Source organism: Lepidochelys kempii, chromosome 8, assembly GCF_965140265.1.
Source record: "Lepidochelys kempii isolate rLepKem1 chromosome 8, rLepKem1.hap2, whole genome shotgun sequence".
NCBI lineage: Eukaryota > Metazoa > Chordata > Testudines > Cheloniidae > Lepidochelys > Lepidochelys kempii.
In genome coordinates, this window is record NC_133263.1 from 36193637 (window position 1) to 36211898 (window position 18262).

General features: G+C 47.5%; 1 protein-coding gene across 2 annotated transcripts in view; it reads right to left on the bottom strand.

The window, feature by feature from the left end:
- Window positions 1-10879: 10879 nt before the first annotated feature.
- Window positions 10880-18262, bottom strand: part of NRG2 (neuregulin 2) — a 317255-nt gene continuing 309872 nt past the window's right edge. For both annotated transcript variants that reach the window (XM_073356050.1, XM_073356049.1), the window contains one exon: window positions 10880-13208. In XM_073356050.1, the coding sequence (XP_073212151.1) occupies window positions 12551-13208 (658 nt within the window). In that variant the 3' untranslated portion in view covers window positions 10880-12550. The remainder of the gene's footprint in view (window positions 13209-18262) is intronic.

Below are 18262 nucleotides of genomic sequence, written 5' to 3' on the forward strand. Positions count from 1 at the left end.
TGAAGACACTGCGGTGAGTAGGTCTAAGTACGTCAACTTCAGCTATGGTGTTCACTGAGCTGAAGTTGAGTAACTTAGATCGATCCCCACCCCACCCCTCCAGTGTAGACCAGGCCTCAGTCTCATTAACTCATTCAAGGCTGGTATGGCGTGAACACCCCATCACATGAGGAACTACCTGGGATAAGATATAGGTCTTGTTAAGGCCTGTCAAATTGCACCAGGTGCTGGTCCAGAGCTCTAAGGATGGTGGGTCTGATGTCTTTGTGCCTTGAAAAATATGTTCCAAACAAAGATAAGAAACTGCTAAGAACTGTATGTAAGTCTTGGGTAATGCATGAATACTTCTGTGTGTTGTAAACAACTTGGGTGTTGTTGTAGGCGTGTTGGTCCCAGGATTTTAGAGAGACAAGGTGGAGGAGGCAACCGGACCAACTTCTGCTGGTAAAAGAGATGCTTTCAGAAGATGAGGAGCACTGTGGCGCTCGAAAGCTTGTCTCTCTCACCAACAGAAGTTGGTCCAATAAAAGATATCACCTCCCCCACCTCCTCCCCATAATGGCCTGGAGACTCTGCTTCCCGGATCAGATTAGTAAAGTATTAACCCTTTCCCCTCCGTGTTGTGCTGCTTTGTCTTTGACTAATAAAACTGATTGAGTCTTGTTTATTTGATGTCTCATCAATACATTCCATCAAACACGAACACTGCACATGTGCACACAGGCATCTGTCAGACCTCTTCCCGTGTATGCACAGGGGCTTGCACCAACTAAGGGTGAACAAACCTATGAGTATGCGCAATTTGGCACATGCACACATTCAGGGTGTGCCCATTTACCCCCTCAGGTAGCACTGGATATTTTGGTAAGAATTAGGTATCTTGGACCCAATTCATTCATACAGCTGAGCTGTGCAGGGTGGCCAGCTTTAAACTACCTTTACATTCCCCTGATCCCAAATGCGACTCTAATTTACACACAGCTGCCCATAATCTCAAGGGACTGTTCTGGGGAAGGTAAAAGGTGGCCCCAGCCTTTTCTCTTTCTCCCCAAAACACACCATCTGCTGGGAACTGAGATGGGACTGGAGCAGGGCTGGATCTGACAGTTTTGCGGCTGCTGCTATATGGTCAGCGTGGCTCAGAATAGCTGGGATTCTGATTTCTCACCATTGTATTTTGTAGCAACGTCGCACAAATTTCCAAAATGAAAATCAAACCATCTCTGCAAAGAGGCAGAATTAAAATGGCTGCTCTGTCTCTGAATTGCCACCGCACGCCAAGCAGGTCCCGTTGTTAACTAATTGACCTGTAATAGTTCTGTCACAGAGCCAAGCAGGCTTCCCACACACAAGTTACACAGCCTGATTCACCTCTCACTTTCACGGGAATAAATCAGGAGGGATGTGCATGAAGGCAGAGCAGTTACACTGGGGTCAAACCAGCAGGCCTTCTCCCCAGAAGGTGACCCTGGGGGGTCATACACCGATCTACACCTGCTGAGGGTCTGGCAATGCGAAAATCAGTAGAACTAAGCCCATAGTAGCCAGGCTGGATTAACTGAATGATGTAACATTAGGCCTAGGCACTAGATCTCATTCAGGCTCATGTCTAAAAGGTGTTGGAAGTTTATAGCCTTGACTATTTTCTGAGTTAGGAGCAGATATAAACAGGTTAGAAAGATGGTGTTTTCTTTCACGCGTTAAAAACTGTTCTGTGTGCTGCCACTTAAAAAGCTCAAATTATCAGCCAAAAGATTTTCTCAGGCCGATGCCAGGCCAAAAAGAGAGTGACATGCAAAATTGTGGCCTTACAGGGCAAACATACCAGGCCCTTGAACTGTGACATCCCTAGCCAAGCGAGGAAGACTGGTGTCGCGGTTAGCACAAGAACCTTGTGAATTGTGGATTCAGTGCCCTGCCGTGTCCTAGACGTCCTGTGTGACCTCATCCACACCCTCCTGCATGTCACTTAGAGGCAGATGCTCAAAGACATGTGGGTGCCTAACCCCCATTGACTCATAGACTATCAGAGTTGGAAGGGACCTCAGGAGGTCATCTAGTCCAACCCCCTGCTCAAAGCAGGCACAATCCCAATTTTTTTTGCCCCGATCCCTAAATGGCCCCCTCAAGGATTGAACTCACAACCTTGGGTTTAGCAGGCCAATGCTCAAACCACTGAGTTATCCCTCCCCCCGAAATCCATTGATTTCAACACTTGTGGGTTTGGGGAAACTACACATTTTTATCAAATGGCTTGTCAAAGAAAGCTGATCATGGGAAAGTACAGATTTTCCCCCTGAAATTTCCTGTAAATAAAAAACCAAAACACGTGGTGTCAAGCCAGATCTCTGATCATCCCTGAAAGAAGGGTGAGGTTGCATTTGGCTTTGAAAATGATGGCTTGGGCCCATCTAATTCTTTAAGCATTACTTTTCAAGTCTCCACTGACTTGTGGTACCACAGCATCTGGGTGTCCAACTTGAGCTGAGGTGCAGACGTGCACCAGCTCCTGGTGAGGGCAAAGGGAGTGTCAGGTGCTCAGTGACTTTTAAAAACAGGTCCTAGGTGTTTCAAGTAGGGCACCCAAAATAGGTGGCCCCCTTGTGAAATGCCAGCCTTCTGGTTTTGTGTCCCATCCAGCCGTCACATAGTTCTTTTGGTAGCATTATTTCACTGGGGTTTGTTTCTGTAGCTGTCTTTCAGCAGCGCCACTAAATCATTCCTGGATGAGCCAGCAGCATCAAAGGGCACAAGTGACTGTGGGATAAGAGTTTGTTCCCAACTGCAGTGTGCTTGTTAGTCTTCACATAAGCCGTGGCTATAAATCTACATAAGTCTTCAAGACACCGTCATGTTGAATCCTTATGTTTGCACTTGGCAGCAAAGTCAATTTTGAGCCCTTTGGCTTGCGTATTTAATTATTCTTTAAATATGGAAAAAAAGCCATCCCAGGGAATATGTGCCAAGCAAATGGGAGGCTGATGACATAAGATTCCTTTTTACCTTCTAGCTCTTGCTTTGCTCCCTGTGTTGTCAGAAATCCCCAGGAGACACAAGCAGAGCACCTGGAGGAGGGCTAGAGGGCTCATCAATTCTACAGCACCTCCTGCAACCACAGGAAACAGCTTGTGATGGGACCCACGCCTGCTCCGTGCCTGGAGCCAAGGTAAGGGGCTGGATCTGGGCAGCAGGGCCTGACTCATTATTTCTTTGGTGATGAAGAACAGACTGCACCTGGGGCTACTCCCAAGGTGAGAATACAAGTTCATATCAAAACTGCTCTGCCCATTGGTGGCTTTCTAGGGTACTTTGCTGATCCCTGTTACCCTCATGTCTGAGCACCTCACAATCTTCAACATAGTTACCCTCACAAGATCCCTGAGATGTACAGCTGGGCTATTCTCTCTATTTTACAACTGGGGGAATGAAGGTCACACAGGGAGCAGAGAGTAGAGCAGACATGAACCCATGTCTCCCTAGCTGAGTATGCCACATTCCCAGTACTAGCCAGAGGTGGACCTGGATGTCCAGTTTCTCCCCTCACTTGCCCTGGCATAAATCAAGAGACTTCCCACCAGGACCAGAATAATCTTGGGCTCATTCACTTCGATTGCTTTAGTCCTTGCTGAAGGTGCCCTCCTGCCTGCAGGACTTTGCTCCCTAGCCATTTTGCAACAAATAGGGAGTGAATCCATCCTCCTCCTCTGCTCCTGCTGAGAAGAAAAGCCCCTCCCCCCCACTATGGGGCTGGAGCGAGTGGCTGCATCTGCCACAGCATGTCGGTGACACGGATTAGCACATAGTTTTGCTGAGGTAGCACCTGTGGGCACAGATCAGGAGAGCTTAGCACTGACAGGCTCTCCAGCATGACATGGAAGCACCCCTCACCGCCAGCTCTACGCCAGTTATGAAAAGTATCGCCCTGTTTTCCGACAGGCTAGAGGAACAAATTCACACCCACTTTATGTACCAGGATTGCACATGCAAATGGAATCATAGAACCACAGCAATGAAGGGCAGGAAGGTGCGGCAAGAAGTCATCAAGTCCAGCCCCCTGCACTGTGGCAGAACCAAAAAAACCTAGACCAGCCCTGACAGGTGTTTGTCCAACCTGTCCTTAAAAGCTTCTAATGATGGGGCTTCCATGACCTCCCTTGGAAGCCTGTTCCAGAGCTTAACTACCATTAGAGTAGGAAAGTTTTTCCTAATATCTAACCTGAATTGCCCTTGCTGCAGATTAAGCCCATTTCTGCATGTCCAACCTTCAGTGGACATGGAGAACCATTGATCACCATCCTCTTTAGCAAAAAGAAAAGGAGGACTTGTGGCACCTTAGAGACTAACCAATTTATTAGAGCATAAGCTTTCATGAGCTACAGCTCACTTCCTCAGATGCATATCGTGGAAACTGCAGCAGGCTTTATATATACACAGAGAATATGAAACAATACCTATTCCCACCCCACTGTCCTGCTGGTAATAGCTTATCTAAAGTGATCATCAGGTGGGCCATTTCCAGCACAAATCCAGGTTTTCTCACCCTCCACTCCAACGCCACTAGCCGTCACCTTCAGCCCCCAACTAAAACCCCTCCAACGCATTATTAAGGATCTACAACCTATCCTAAAGGATGACCCAACACTCTCACAAATCTTGGGAGACAGGCCAGTCCTTGCCTACAGACAGCCCCGCAACCTGAAGCAAATACTCACCAACAACCACATACCACACAACAGAACCACTAACCCAGGAACTTATCCTTGCAACAAAGCCCGTTGCCAATTGTGCCCACATATCTATTCAGGGGACACCATCACAGGGCCTAATAACATCAGCCACACTATCAGAGGCTCGTTCACCTGCACATCCACCAATGTGATATATGCCATCATGTGCCAGCAATGCCCCTCTGCCATGTACATTGGTCAAACTGGACAGTCTCTACGTAAAAGAATAAATGGACACAAATCAGATGTCAAGAATTATAACATTCATAAACCAGTTGGAGAACACTTCAATCTCTCTGGTCACGCGATCACAGACATGAAGGTCGCTATCTTAAAACAAAAAAACTTCAAATCCAGACTCCAGCGAGAAACTGCTGAATTGGAATTCATTTGCAAATTGGATACTATTAATTTAGGCTTAAATAGAGACTTGGAGTGGCTAAGTCATTATGCAAGGTAGCCTGTTTCCTCTTGTTTTTTCCTAACCCCCCCGCCCCAGATGTTCTGGTTTAACTTGGATTTTAACTTGAAGAGTGGTCAGTTTGGATGAGCTATTACCAGCAGAAGAGTGAGTTTGTGTGTGTATGGGGGTGGGGGGGATGTGAGAAAACCTGGATTTGTGCAGGAAATAGCCCAGCTTGATTGTCATGCACATTGTGTGGAGAGTTGTCACTTTGGATGGGCTATCACCAGCAGGAGAGTGAATTTGTGTGGGGGGGTGGAGGGTGAGAAAACCTGGATTTGTGCTGGAAATGGCCCACCTGATGATCACTTTAGATAAGCTATTACCAGCAGGACAGTGGGGTGGGAATAGGTATTGTTTCATATTCTCTGTGTATATATAAAGCCTGCTGCAGTTTCCACGATATGCATCTGAGGAAGTGAGCTGTAGCTCACGAAAGCTTATGCTCTAATAAATTGGTTAGTCTCTAAGGTGCCACAAGTCCTCCTTTTCTTTTTGCGAATACAGACTAACACGGCTGTTACTCTGAAACCCATCCTCTTTAGACAGCCCTTAGCATATTGAAAGACTGTTGTCAGGTCCCCCTTCAGTCTTCTTTTCTCAAGATGAAACATATCCGGGCCGGGGGCGGGGGGGCAGTTAACGTTTCCTCAGAGGTCAGGTTTTTCAAAACCTTTTATCATTTTTTGTTGCTCTTCTCTGGACTCTCTCCAGTTCGTACACATTGTGTCTAAATTGTGGTGCCCAGAACTGGATACAGAACTCCAGCTGGGGCATAACCAGTGCCAAGCAGAGTGGGCCAGTTACCTCCTGTGTCTTGCATACAACACTCCTGTTAATACACCCCACAATCATATTAGCCTTTTTTGCAGCTACATCACACTGTTGACTCTCATTCAGTTTGTGAGCCACTATAATCCCTGGATCCTTTTCAGCAGTATCACCACCTAGCCAGTTAGTCCCCAGTTTGTAGCTGTGCATTTGATTTTTTTTCCTTCTTAAGTGTTGTACTTTGCACTTGTCTTTATTGAATTTCATCGTGTTGAATTCAGACTAAGTCTCCAAGGTCATTTTTTAATTTTAAACCTGGCCTCCAAGGTGCTTGCAACCCCTCCCAACTTGGTGTCAGCTGCCACTTTTGTACGCTCGACTCCATTAGCCAAGTCATTAATGAAAATATTAGCCATGATGTGAGTGTGTACAAATTTGCCAAGTTTTGGGTACATGGTTACTGTGACTGTGCACCTAAAATGTCTGAAAAGCCAGCCCTTTCAGTATGGATTGTGCTCATGGATACACATTCACATGCCTTTGTTATGGCCTGCTAATCCCTGGTCCTGAAGCCCTAGCCTCTTCCACAAACTGCTTCTTTCCAGCCTGCCTGAGACTTCATTTCATGTCTGGGGTTACAGATGCGTTTCCCATTCCTTTGCTTCTGGGTTCCAGCATTTAGAGCTGGCTCCAGGCCTACTGAAGTCAGTGGACTAGTGCCCATTTGGCTTTGGATCAGTCCCTTACTAAGTGTCTTGCTGGGCCATCCTCAGAAGCCCTCTGCATCTGAAACTAAGGTGGAGAAGCACAAGTCACCTTCATTGCACCATGTGCTGACAAAGGGCCAGATTGCAACTGCTGGGCCACGACCCATGCTAGGGGTGGCATGGAGAGCTAGAGCTGGCTGCTAGGGCCAGTCCCTCCCAGGGTTCCCCACTGCACCAGGGGAGCATAACCATTGTTATCCCTCTTTAAAAGATGCAGCATGTAGCCCCCTGCCCCCATGTCTGACCAGCTGTGTTGGCCAGGTAGAAGGGGGTAGACCTATGGCCCTAATGCTGGCCTTTGGGGTGGTAATGCACAAGAAGCCGACAGGCAGCAGCCTGCTCCTTCAGCACAGGGCTAGCAATCATGACTGGCCCACAGGAGGGTCCTGTGTCCTTCACCTGGCATGCCCCTCAGGTCCTTATTGTGTCTCCCAAGGGGCTTGTTGAACTGTAGCTGCTGATGCCCTATGTTACAATGCAATGGGCTTTAAGGAATGTGGGACCCCAGAGCCACTGTCCCAGGTGAACCCCTCCCCCACTGTCCCAGAAGAACCTGTGTGTGCCTTTAGCAGCTGTGCCCAGTGCAAGGACTTGAGATTATAGAATCATAGAAGATTAGGATTGTGTCATAAATATAGAGGGAAGAGTAACCACCTTTCTGTATACAGTGCTATAAATCCCTCCTGGCCAGAGGCAAAACCCTTGCACCTGTAAATGGTTAAGAAGCTAAGGTAACCTCGCTGGCATCTGACCCAAAATGGCCAATGAGGGGACAAGATTCTTTCAAATCTGGAGGCGGGGGGAAGGGTTTGGTCTGTCTGTGTGATGCTTTTGCCGGGAACAGATCAGGAATGCAGCCTCACAACTCCTGTTAATTTAGTAAGTAACGTAGCTAGAAATGCGTTAGATTTCCTTTTGTTCAATGGCTGGTAAAATAAGCTGTGCTGGATGGAATGTATATTCCTGTTTTTGTGTCTTTTTGTAACTTAAGGTTTTGCCTAGAGGGATTCTTTATGTTTTGAATCTGATTACCCTGTAAGGTATTTACCATCCTTATCTTACAGAGGTGATTCTTTTACCTTTTCTTTAATTAAAATTCTTCTTTTAAGAACCTGATTGATTTTTCATTGCTCTTAAGTTCCAAGGGTTTGGGTCTGTATTCACCTGTACAAATTGGTGAGGATTCTTCTCAAGCCCTCCCCAGGAAAGGGGGTGCAGGGCTTGGGGGGATATTTTGGGGGAAGATGTCTCCAAGTGGGCTCTTTCTGTGTTCTTTGTTTAAACGCTTGGTGGTGGCAGCATATGGCTCAAGACCAAGGCAAAGTTTGTACCTTGGGGAAGTTTTTAACCTAAGCTGGTAAGAATAACCTTAGGGGCTCTTTCATGCAGGTCCCCACATCTGTACCCTGGAGTTAAGAGTGGGGAAGGAACCTTGACAGATTGGAAGAGACCTCAGGATGTCATCTAGTCCAACCTCCTGCTCAAAGCAGGACCAACCCCAACTAAATCATCCCAGCCAGGGCTTTGTCAAGCTGGGCCTTAAAAACCTCTAAGGATGAAGATTCCACCACCTCCCTAGATAACCCATTCCCATGCTTCACCACCCTCCTAGTGAAATAGTTTTTCCTAATATCCATGGAGACCTTCCCCACTGCAACTTGAAACCATTGCTCTTTGTTTGGTCATCTGCCACCACTGAGAACAGTCGAGCTCCATCCTCTTTGGAACCCCCTTCAGGTAGTTGAAGGCTGCTATCAAATCCCCCCTCAGTCATCTCTTCTGCAGACTAAATAAGCCCAATTCCCTCAGCCTCCCCTCGTAAGTCATGTGCCCCAGCCCCCTAATCATTTTCATTAATCATGAAAGTTGATGGCTGTGTCTCTGATTGTCGGTCACTTTTCTGAGGCAAAACTGCCACTGGGAGGGACAGATACCAGGGACCCCCCAGTCACTGTGTCTGAGGGTGCTTTGAGCCTAGCATCCAGCATCAGTAGCAGTACCAAGACATGCTTTGCCCTGCTACAGCTGCTTCCACAGGAGAGTTTCAGAGCACACTGCAGCCATGGCTGCTGAAGCTGCCCAATGCCCTGTGAGGTGGGGAACGCAGCCACAGCCCTCTTCGACCCCTGTACGAAATCACAGTGCAGGAAGGTCAACTGATTTTTCTCCCTAAAGGTCACATGGCAAATCTGTGGCAGAGCCCAGCCTAGACCCAGAAACCCTCAATCCCCAGCCCTATGTAGCTAATGCTCTACACACTCTTAAGAAACTGGTAGGAGGCAGTGGCTGTCCAGATCCTACTCAGGAGACATCTACACAGCCAGTGTTTTCAGCTCAGGAGGACGTACTCACTCTATCTTCACTCGCTAGCAAGGTGATGAGCAGCTATGCCCCGAGTGTGTACTGAGTGTCTCAGATGGGCTTGTACTTAGTTGTCTGCTGCTCCCGCCCCGCTCCCATCCCCCACCCCCAACCGCTGCCCCTGAGGCTACACTGCTAGGTTTAGCATGCTCACTCAAGCAAAGCTAGGGCATGTACATCGAGGTCAAATGTAGACGTGCTCCCTGGTTACACCCCATGCAGTCCCTTGAGTTCAAGGAATAGGTACTTGGAGAGATTTACCCCGGGGGGGAGGGGGGCAGAATTTGGTTCAAAGGCTTTCAGAGGCTGATGTTGAAACAGACTGCTGGGGAGGAGGCAATCCTGACCCCGTTTGCACTCCTTCTTTGGGAGTCACTCAGGTCCGGAACCTCAAACCGTCAGGCCCCTATCTTTGAGGTGCTACGCCTCAGTCATGGACAACAGGGGACGCTTTTGGCTTCATTCTCTGGGGCTGGACTGTGCCTTTGACATCCAGCCTTGCCTGCGGGACGGAGGCAGAGCTCCAGGAAGGCCAGTGCTGCAGTGAGACACAATCGTTACCTGTGCTGTCCAGTGTGTGGGAGGGGTGTACGCTGCACCAGCCATGGGCAAGGTGGTAGTTCCCTCAACACAGGCTAGTGCATGGCTCTGCTGACACCCATCCCTGAACCCCGAGTGCTGCACGGCACCTCTGCCAGGCATTTGCATGGGGTACACAAGCTCTTTATATGCCCCCCCCCCCCGCATGCACCAAGGCCAGCCACAGGGTGTTCAGGCCTCATGCTCTCTCTGGTGTGTACCCATTTCGTTGTCCCCACAGCACTGTGACAATGGGGTTGAGACAAAGCCAGTGTAGCCAGATGCCTTTGTACTGATTCCAGAGCCGTATTTCAGCCCTGTGGCAATCATTTTCATTGACACCTCATGACTGAAGCTAATCAACTGTAAACACAATTCAGGAGGAGAAAAATCCACCAGTATTATTATGGTCTGTTACAAAGTGCTGCAAGGTGTTAAGACCATTGTGTAGCTTCCTATAAACAATTGCCATAGGCTGCTTGTCAGCCTGCAAACAAGTTTGGGGTTGACTTTTCACACTGACACCGTCCCACTGGCCCCTTCAGCAGTGGCAGAAGGTCAGCTGTCTTTAAAAAAATAAATAACCATTTGAAATGAAAGGTCAAGATTTTCAAAAGTGGCTTCTGATTTTGCATTCCTCCTTTTTTAACATGTCCATCCTAAGATACCCTGGGCCTGATTTCCAATAGTGCACCTGAAGCTCTGTGTCTCAGCCACTCTGAGACTCCTGCCCCAACAGGTGTCAGTTTGGCCACACAAAAATGGAAGCCTCCCCCCATATTACTGCCCACATTTGAAAAACTGGAGGCATGTTTCTAAGCCTTACAGTTGCAAAGGAAACCTTCCAAATGTGTCCTGATGCAGCGCTGTCTCACTTGGTCTGCAAACACAGAATGCAACAGTAGCTCTGAGAAAAGTGTGGACTGACCTCCCCCGCCATTCACCTCAATGAGGTGTTGACTCTGAAGCATAATGGTGGAAGTTGAAATGTCTCTTTCAGCTAGTTCGATACTGAGAATTTTAGCGCCAACATCCAGCTACTCTGAGATGTAAGTGGAGTTTAGGCCTGTGGATGGAGCTTCAGGCTGTGGGTGGAGTTTGAGATTGTGTAACACCACTCCTTCCACCCCCAATCTGATCACTGATTTAAGATTAATGCTGGAAACATTAATTATTTCTTATTTTATTTATAATATAAAAAATATTCAAGTGTTAAACAGTCAAGAGTTCAGACAATCCAGAGCAAATGTTTACAATCATCTTATGACTAATTAGCAGAGTTTCCATTTGACCCCATTGTGGGTGAGGAATAGAGGGTTTAGTTACTTTATTGCTAAAAGTTAAATGAAATACACTGTCAATTGTTATATTATCTTCTCAGTCACAGCTTCACCATGCATCCAATCTACAGTATCTGAAATGCAAAGGACATGCAGAAGTGAAAATATAAAAAGAAATAAGTCAGGCTACAATGTAAACAGGGTTGCTGCAGTGAACTGAAAGGAGGGGCACTTTCACATGTGAATGGTCTGCTGCTTGGACACACAGCACTGTCTCTTTGAGCCACGGGTCCAGGGTCCAGGGCTGCCCGAAATGTGACGTCCATCTTTGACAATACGTTCTTATGTAACACTGGCACATTATGATAATAACTTTCTTTACAATATACGGCACATAGATACAGAAGAATCCACTGAATGGCTTTCCTGATACATTGCCCGCCTGTTTCATTGGCCAGGGGCAGGGTCCTGGGATGCATTGCAGTGACTTTAAATGGGGATTAATTGCATACGGAGCACGCACAACACTATCTGTAGGTAATTCACATCAATTAGCAGGGCTATACTGGTGGTCGTGCTGTCACTAACTTCTCCATGTCCTTTGCTCTACTCTTCCGCACTATTATGGCCAATATGTAACTCTGTCTGAGCTTGACATTGTGTCTTGCAATACTGTAAAGCCATCTTTTAAAATAATTGACCAGTCAAGAGTGCTTATCTGTAACTGCTGCAATGGGCTGTTTCCCTTCCAATCAGGGTCTGCACCAATGAAGTGGATTCAACCATCTATAAAGACATAATATTTTACCACATTCATGTAAACGTTTTATTCATTTGACTACAACTTCACAAAACTGTGCCAAAATGAGTCAGTTTTACTTGGACCCCACAAGTAACACAGTCAACAAATATATTGTAAGAGTTGTTGCTACTGTATGCTTTTTTTCCCTCTTCCTACCTGTGTTGCAAAAAAACCCATTATTTCTGCATTCTGGTACGTAATTTTCCCCCCCTGAAATATGCAAAACTACAACTAGTTGAGTGGGCAAGACGGATTCCCCTTAGGAGGTATTTATGAGAACATACATATACATGTCATTTGTGTGTGTTCTAACAATGTTTTAAAGAACAAGATCACAAACATCCAGAGATGAGGCAAAGTGGAGGGTGTTGTTTTTTTCAAATGGGAAAGTGCCCTTAACATGGTAAGTTGTCTTGAACTAAAACCTATGATCTTAAGAATGCGACTGAAACGTAATCCTCAGCATGGACTCTGGCATTAGCATACAGCAAAAAAAGGCACGACGATATTTTTTTTTCTATTTTTAAGTTGTCAAAAATTGGCCCGTCTTTTTTTATTAGTATTTATTTATTTTGTTTTGTTTGTGTGTTTTTTTCTCGGAAGCTGTAAGTCAAGATGTCACATATAAATAGAGATTCCCTATAAAAAAGTCTTTGCTGTTAGCTATTATAAGACAACTTTGCTAAAATGAAAATAAAACATTTGATTTGTTATATTTTTTCCTCTTTTATATAAAATAAAAATATCTTTCCTCCTTTTCGATACAGGTGTGTTTGTGGGTGCGTGAGTTTGTGTGGCTTCTAAAGAGGAGCCGAGTCCTGTTTGGGTCTCATGTGTGTCGATCTGCTTTGCCCGCTCTCCACCTGTGCGCTTTGTCTCTCGAAGGAATAGTAAGTCCTGCTGTCTCCCGGCCGATACAGCGGCGGTGAATCTGTGTTAATTGCCTCAGTGTTTTGAATGCTTAAGAATGGGGTGCTCTCCGCCATGAGCTCCTCATCAGACTCACTATATGAAGCACTGCTTCCTGAGAAGGAGTCTCTGACTGTCCGGGCTCTGTGTGAGACCTGCCCGTTGAGTTTTGATCTTTTCCACCGCCTGTTGTTGCTAGCTGTTTTCTTTGGTTGTTCTAGTGCTGGGATGTACTCTTGTGTCGTTTCATACTCATCATCCTCCGTGATGCGGAAGGGGCTCGAAGGCAGACTCCCCATGCTCTCATTCAAGTAGTTCTTCCTTTGGTAGTAACTGTCGTATCTCTGCATATCCTGAAAGGGCACCTGATAGCGTCGCAGTAAAGGCTGCTGTTCTTCCACTCGAAAGCTAATGGGCGCCGCAGGTGGAAGGGACACCGCATGGGCAGCATTGGGAGAGGTGATCTCGAAGGTAGGTACCTGTGCAGCAAGTGAGTAATGGAAGTCCACAGGAGACAGACGTGCTGGTGTTGTCAGAGCAGACACATATCTGAAAAGAGAAACAACTGATTGACAAGAGCTTTCCAGATATTATTCTTCCCATTTGAATACCTGACCCTGGGGTCCAAACTACCAGGGCCAAATAGCTAACACACCCACACCCTTGCATAGTAACTAACACACCCACACCCCTCACATGGTAACTGACATACCAGCGCCCTCACTTGGTAACTGATGCATCGGCGCCCCTCACTTGGTAACTGACGCACCGGAGCCCCTCACTTGGTAACTGACAGACCCGGGCCCTCATGCTGTAAATTTCACCTAGAAGAACCAAGTCCCAAGGGGTTTTACAGACCCTATTTCCAAAAGTGATTGCCCTATTACATACAAGCCCTCCATTTGGATACCTGAAGTCGCCCGCTAGCCCAATGGGCATGTGAGTGCATATCTGTTCAGAATGGGGGTTTACACCTTCCTCTGTACTACCTAATGCTGGCCACTGTTGCTCACAGGACATTGGACTCATTGTACTGTTGGTCCCACCTGGTATGGTGAGCCCTATGGTCTTATGCCAGCATCTTGTGCAGCAGCTTAAGGTACCCACATGTGAAAACTGGATGCTCTGAGCATCTATACTGGGGTGAAGCTAACACAGGGGTTATGACATCCACCAATGAAATCTAGCCACCACCGAGGTAAGATGCACCATCCATCTCTCAATGCCAGCCACACTGCAAAACAGTTTAGGAAGCGAAGGAAAACATCCAGTTGAAGCAACATTGAGAATGTAGATAGGTAAATGTAATTACCAAAGCTGAAATTTGCCCATGACACTGGAGCTCAAAACCCTTCTCTTGCAAAAAGTGCCATGGGAACTTTATGACCAGAAACAATTAGAATGTTACTTTTAAGGCTCCTCCAAAAGATGTCACCCCCAGTAAAACTGCACTTTCTAGCCCCATGCCGAAGCGCTGGACCACCCAAGAGCCAAAGCGAAGAGTGCCTCTGTTACTAACGCAATGTCCAGCAGCACCTGAGTGTTTCAACGGAGGTGTGAGGGAAAGGGCTTTGAGCCAAATGCAAAGGCAGCCATGGGCTCCATGGCACTTCAGTAATTAGGGAAGGATGCTGTAGCTGCCAGGAAGTCTTTGCATAAATGTAACTTCTCTAGGTGCTCTCAGTCTGGAATTGGCTCTTTGGTTAGTAGGGTAGAGCCTAAGGTCCCAATGCTGCAAGATGCTGAGGGCTTCTCAACTCATTAATTTCAATGGGCGGTACTTAGCACCTTGGAGAATCAAGCCCAAAGTTTAACATCCTGGGTGCATTGCAAGGTCCTCAGAACACTGGCTTGAGGAGCTGGCTGGGAGAGGATGAGGTGGTGGGAGGGGACTATTCTTTCATCTCACTCCAAGCAGCGGCTGATTTGAGGGGTTATATTAGATTTTGTGCTTGGCCTTTGAGCTATATGGAAAGGGCCATTCTATATATAGAACAGAAAAGTGGTAAGTAAATGGCCCTAGTATGACTTGACATTTGGGTGACACAGAGTTGGTGCATAAATGGCCCAGGATGAATGTACATTTGGGCAACACAGAGTTGGTACATAAATGGCCCAGGATGACTGTACATTCGGGTGACACAGAGCTGAGTTTTGGTCCCCCCACTACAGAAGGGATGTGAACAAACTGGAGAGAGTCCAGCATAGGGCAACAAAAATGATTAGGGGGCTGGGGCACATGACTTACGAGGAGAGGCTGAGGGAACTGGGGTTATTTAGTTTGCAGAAGAGAAGAGTGAGGGGATTTGATAGCAGCCTTCAACTATCTGAAGGGGGGTTCCAAAGAGGTTGGAGCTTGGCTGTTCTCAGTGGTGGCAGATGACAGAACAAGAAGCAATGGTCTCAAGTTGCAGTGCAGGAGGTCTCGGTTGGATATTAGGAAACACTATTTCACTAGGAGAGTGGTACTGGAATGGGTTACCTAGGGAGGTGGTAGAATCTCCATCCTTAGAGGTTTTTAAGGCCTGGCTTGACAAAAGTCAGCAAAAGTTGGCGGGGATGATTTAGTTGGTGTTGGTCCTGCTTTGAGCAGGGGAACGGACTAGATGACTCCTGAGATCTCTTTGAACCCTGATATTCTATGATTCTATGGTACGTAAATGGCCCAGGATGTCTGTATATTTGGGTGACTCAGAACAGGGAAGTGTGTGTTTGCTTGTTTATAGCACAACTCAAAGACAGTAAGTTCTCCTGAGGTGCATGGGTTTGTAGCTTTTTGACTCTCACCCAGCTCATTTACATGATATGCACAAAAGAGGTGCATGCTGGATCTGACTCCTGCAGCCCTTTCACCAGTGTGACACCATGGAGCTCACTGGAGGTATAGTGGAGCAGGGGGGTGGGAACATAAGCCGATCATCACATAGAGGAGGGACATCAGCTCACAGAGTAACAAATTGGTACAGAGGAGATGGGACCCCACCAGGAGCCTCTCTCTCCTCCCTGGGTTTTTCCTGTACTCCTGCTCTTAAATGAGAAAGCCCTAGACGGCTGGGTTGGAAAAGATCCCTAGAGACATACGATGCCAATGTCTAGCATTTCACCCCATGTATTTGCCTCATTCAGCAGTCACATGCATTGCCTGATCACCCTCCTGGATGAGTGCACAAGGAGGAGAGGAAAAGGCAGCGTGCCTCCCTCCCAACACCTGTGCCCTTGCCCAGGGACCATCACAATCCTTATCCCTGGACTATGCCAGTCTAGTGCTGCCAGAAGACTCAGCCTCTCTGGCACACCCAGTGTCAGCAACTACAGAGGGCCCTCTCCAGCCACGCTGATGTCACCCTATTTCAAAGGGTGCAGAGCCGCCCACTCCCTGTGCTCCAGGAGCCAATGCCTTAGAGAGCTCCCACCAGGACAGGTCGCCTCTGCTATGCTCCCTATACAGCCACAACCCCCTTATCATCACACGATCCACTTTGGGGCCTTCTCCATTGAAACTGATGGGCTTTGGGTCAGGCCCTCAGTTCCAGACCTGTCCTCTGGCTCTCCCACTTCCTCTGCGCCAGGGCAGTCTCTTTCCTGCTTTACCGATACATATGTTTTGAGCAACGTTACTGGTATCTGCCCTTCCACCAGCACCATCCCAGGCTCTCGTCCTCTGTGAAACCCTCGAGTGCCTTTCTCTGCCCTCCCTCTAGCTCTGCAGTGGCTTTTCTCTAACACAGGGTCCCAAAGTGCCCACAATATCCTCAGCACACTCACCATGGCTGTATAAAGCACCCTTATTACCTCCTTTGGCTTAGGAGAGAGCCCTCTATTTATAGACAAGCACTCAGGATTTCATTTGCTCTGTTAGCAAGAGCATTCAAGCATGAACTCATCTTCAATAACCTCCACTCTAACCTGCGGGGCTCTCTGACCCCACAGCTGCTTTCTAAGCAGCAGCCTCCTGTTTCTATCTGGGCTGATTAAGGGATCTCCTTTGGTGCCTCACTTTGCATTTAGCTATCCTAAATCTCATCTAATTTAGAGCTGCCTGGCTCTTCCAGCCTGCCACATCGCTAGTGCTGCTTGGAGAGCTCCTCTGCTGCTTATTAGCCCTCCAAGCTTGGGGTTGGCTGCACAGATGATGGCCAGTCTCTGTTGGGATGGGGCTGGGGAGGGTGAAAGGTGATGCCCTCCTCACCTAGAAACTGGGGACCACCTCGCTCCCTGCAAGTGCCCACGTGGGTGGTACTTGCCCGCAAGTTGGCAGGATGGAGGGGCATGGTCCTGTCCCCCTCCATGCCCACCACCACACCGGTTAGCTGAACACAAAGGGGATTGCACACTGCACTCCCCTATAGGTTGGTGAAGCTGCTGCTCTGGTGTGTGCTCCCAAAAAGTCCCCTGGGAGAAACAGGGGCTGAGTCACGCTGAGCCCCTGCTGCAGGGCTGCCCCTGTGCACTGCACCTCTGCTTCCTACAGACAGAATCTAGCCCTGACTTAGGGGGATGCCCCTGATCATTCCACAGGGATTACAGGGAATGTTTAGTAACACAGACCTGAAGCCTGGCTCCTGTTGATACTTCCCCTGTTCTGAGGGTGCCCTATTTGCTTGCACTGCCTACGGCCTGCCAGCCAGTTTTTGCCCTCACGCTAGTATTCCTCTCTACATTCTGGGAGGTAGGAGGCTGTAATAACAGCTTTAGAGAAATCAAGGAAAATGACAGCTGCTGGGCTGCCTTGGGCCACAGCATTGGTAGTTCTACTAGGGGGCTCTGATCACCTGGACAATCTGTGCCATGGTAGCTGGCGCTAGCAGACCTGGGAAAATAACCAATTTTTCAAGTCAGTGGCCAGCCCGAAAAATGGGGTGTGTGTGTGCGGCGGCGGCGGGGGGGAGGATCAGCAAACTGAAAAAGTGAAAAATAAAAATTCCAGCTCTGGGTCAAATGAAAGGTTTTGTTTGGTTTCTGAGGGATTTTTTAGCTTTTTTAAGTTCTTTCTTGAATCAAATTGAAGTAAAATTCACAAAGAAAGTTGAAACATTTCGATTTTTTCAGAATTTTTTTTGTTTGATTGAAACAATTCCGTGAATTTGAAAACATTTTTGGTCAACCTGAATCTGCATTTTTCAGTGAAAAAGGAATGTTGTCTGAAAATTTTCCCCCAGCTGTAGTTGTTAGGTTCTGTTTTCCCGGCGGTTTCATTTCGATACTGAATCTCCTCGACTTCGCTAGGATCGGCAACGGAACACCCAGCTGTGCGGTCACCGGGTTTGCTTCACATTTGCCCTTTGTCCAATTCTAATAGGTTGTGCAGTTTCCTCTGTGGGATGAGAACCTGTGAGGACATCAGGGAAGGCTCTCTCCAAGCATTCCATTTCCTTCCCCAGCTCCTTAACGATACTTAGCAGAAGAGATCAAGATCCTCTGCTTTCAGGGTCTGAGGGAAAGCGGAAGTCAGAAGCCAGGCAGGTAGGGAGGTGTGGTAAAACACAGAAAGCCAGTGGAAGGAGGGTGGTGGAGCTAAGGTGGTAGGTAGAGAGATAAGTCCATCCCAAGGAGTTTATTTCCAGTCGGGGAGACAGTTGGTGCACGTCGGCAGATGGAAAGGA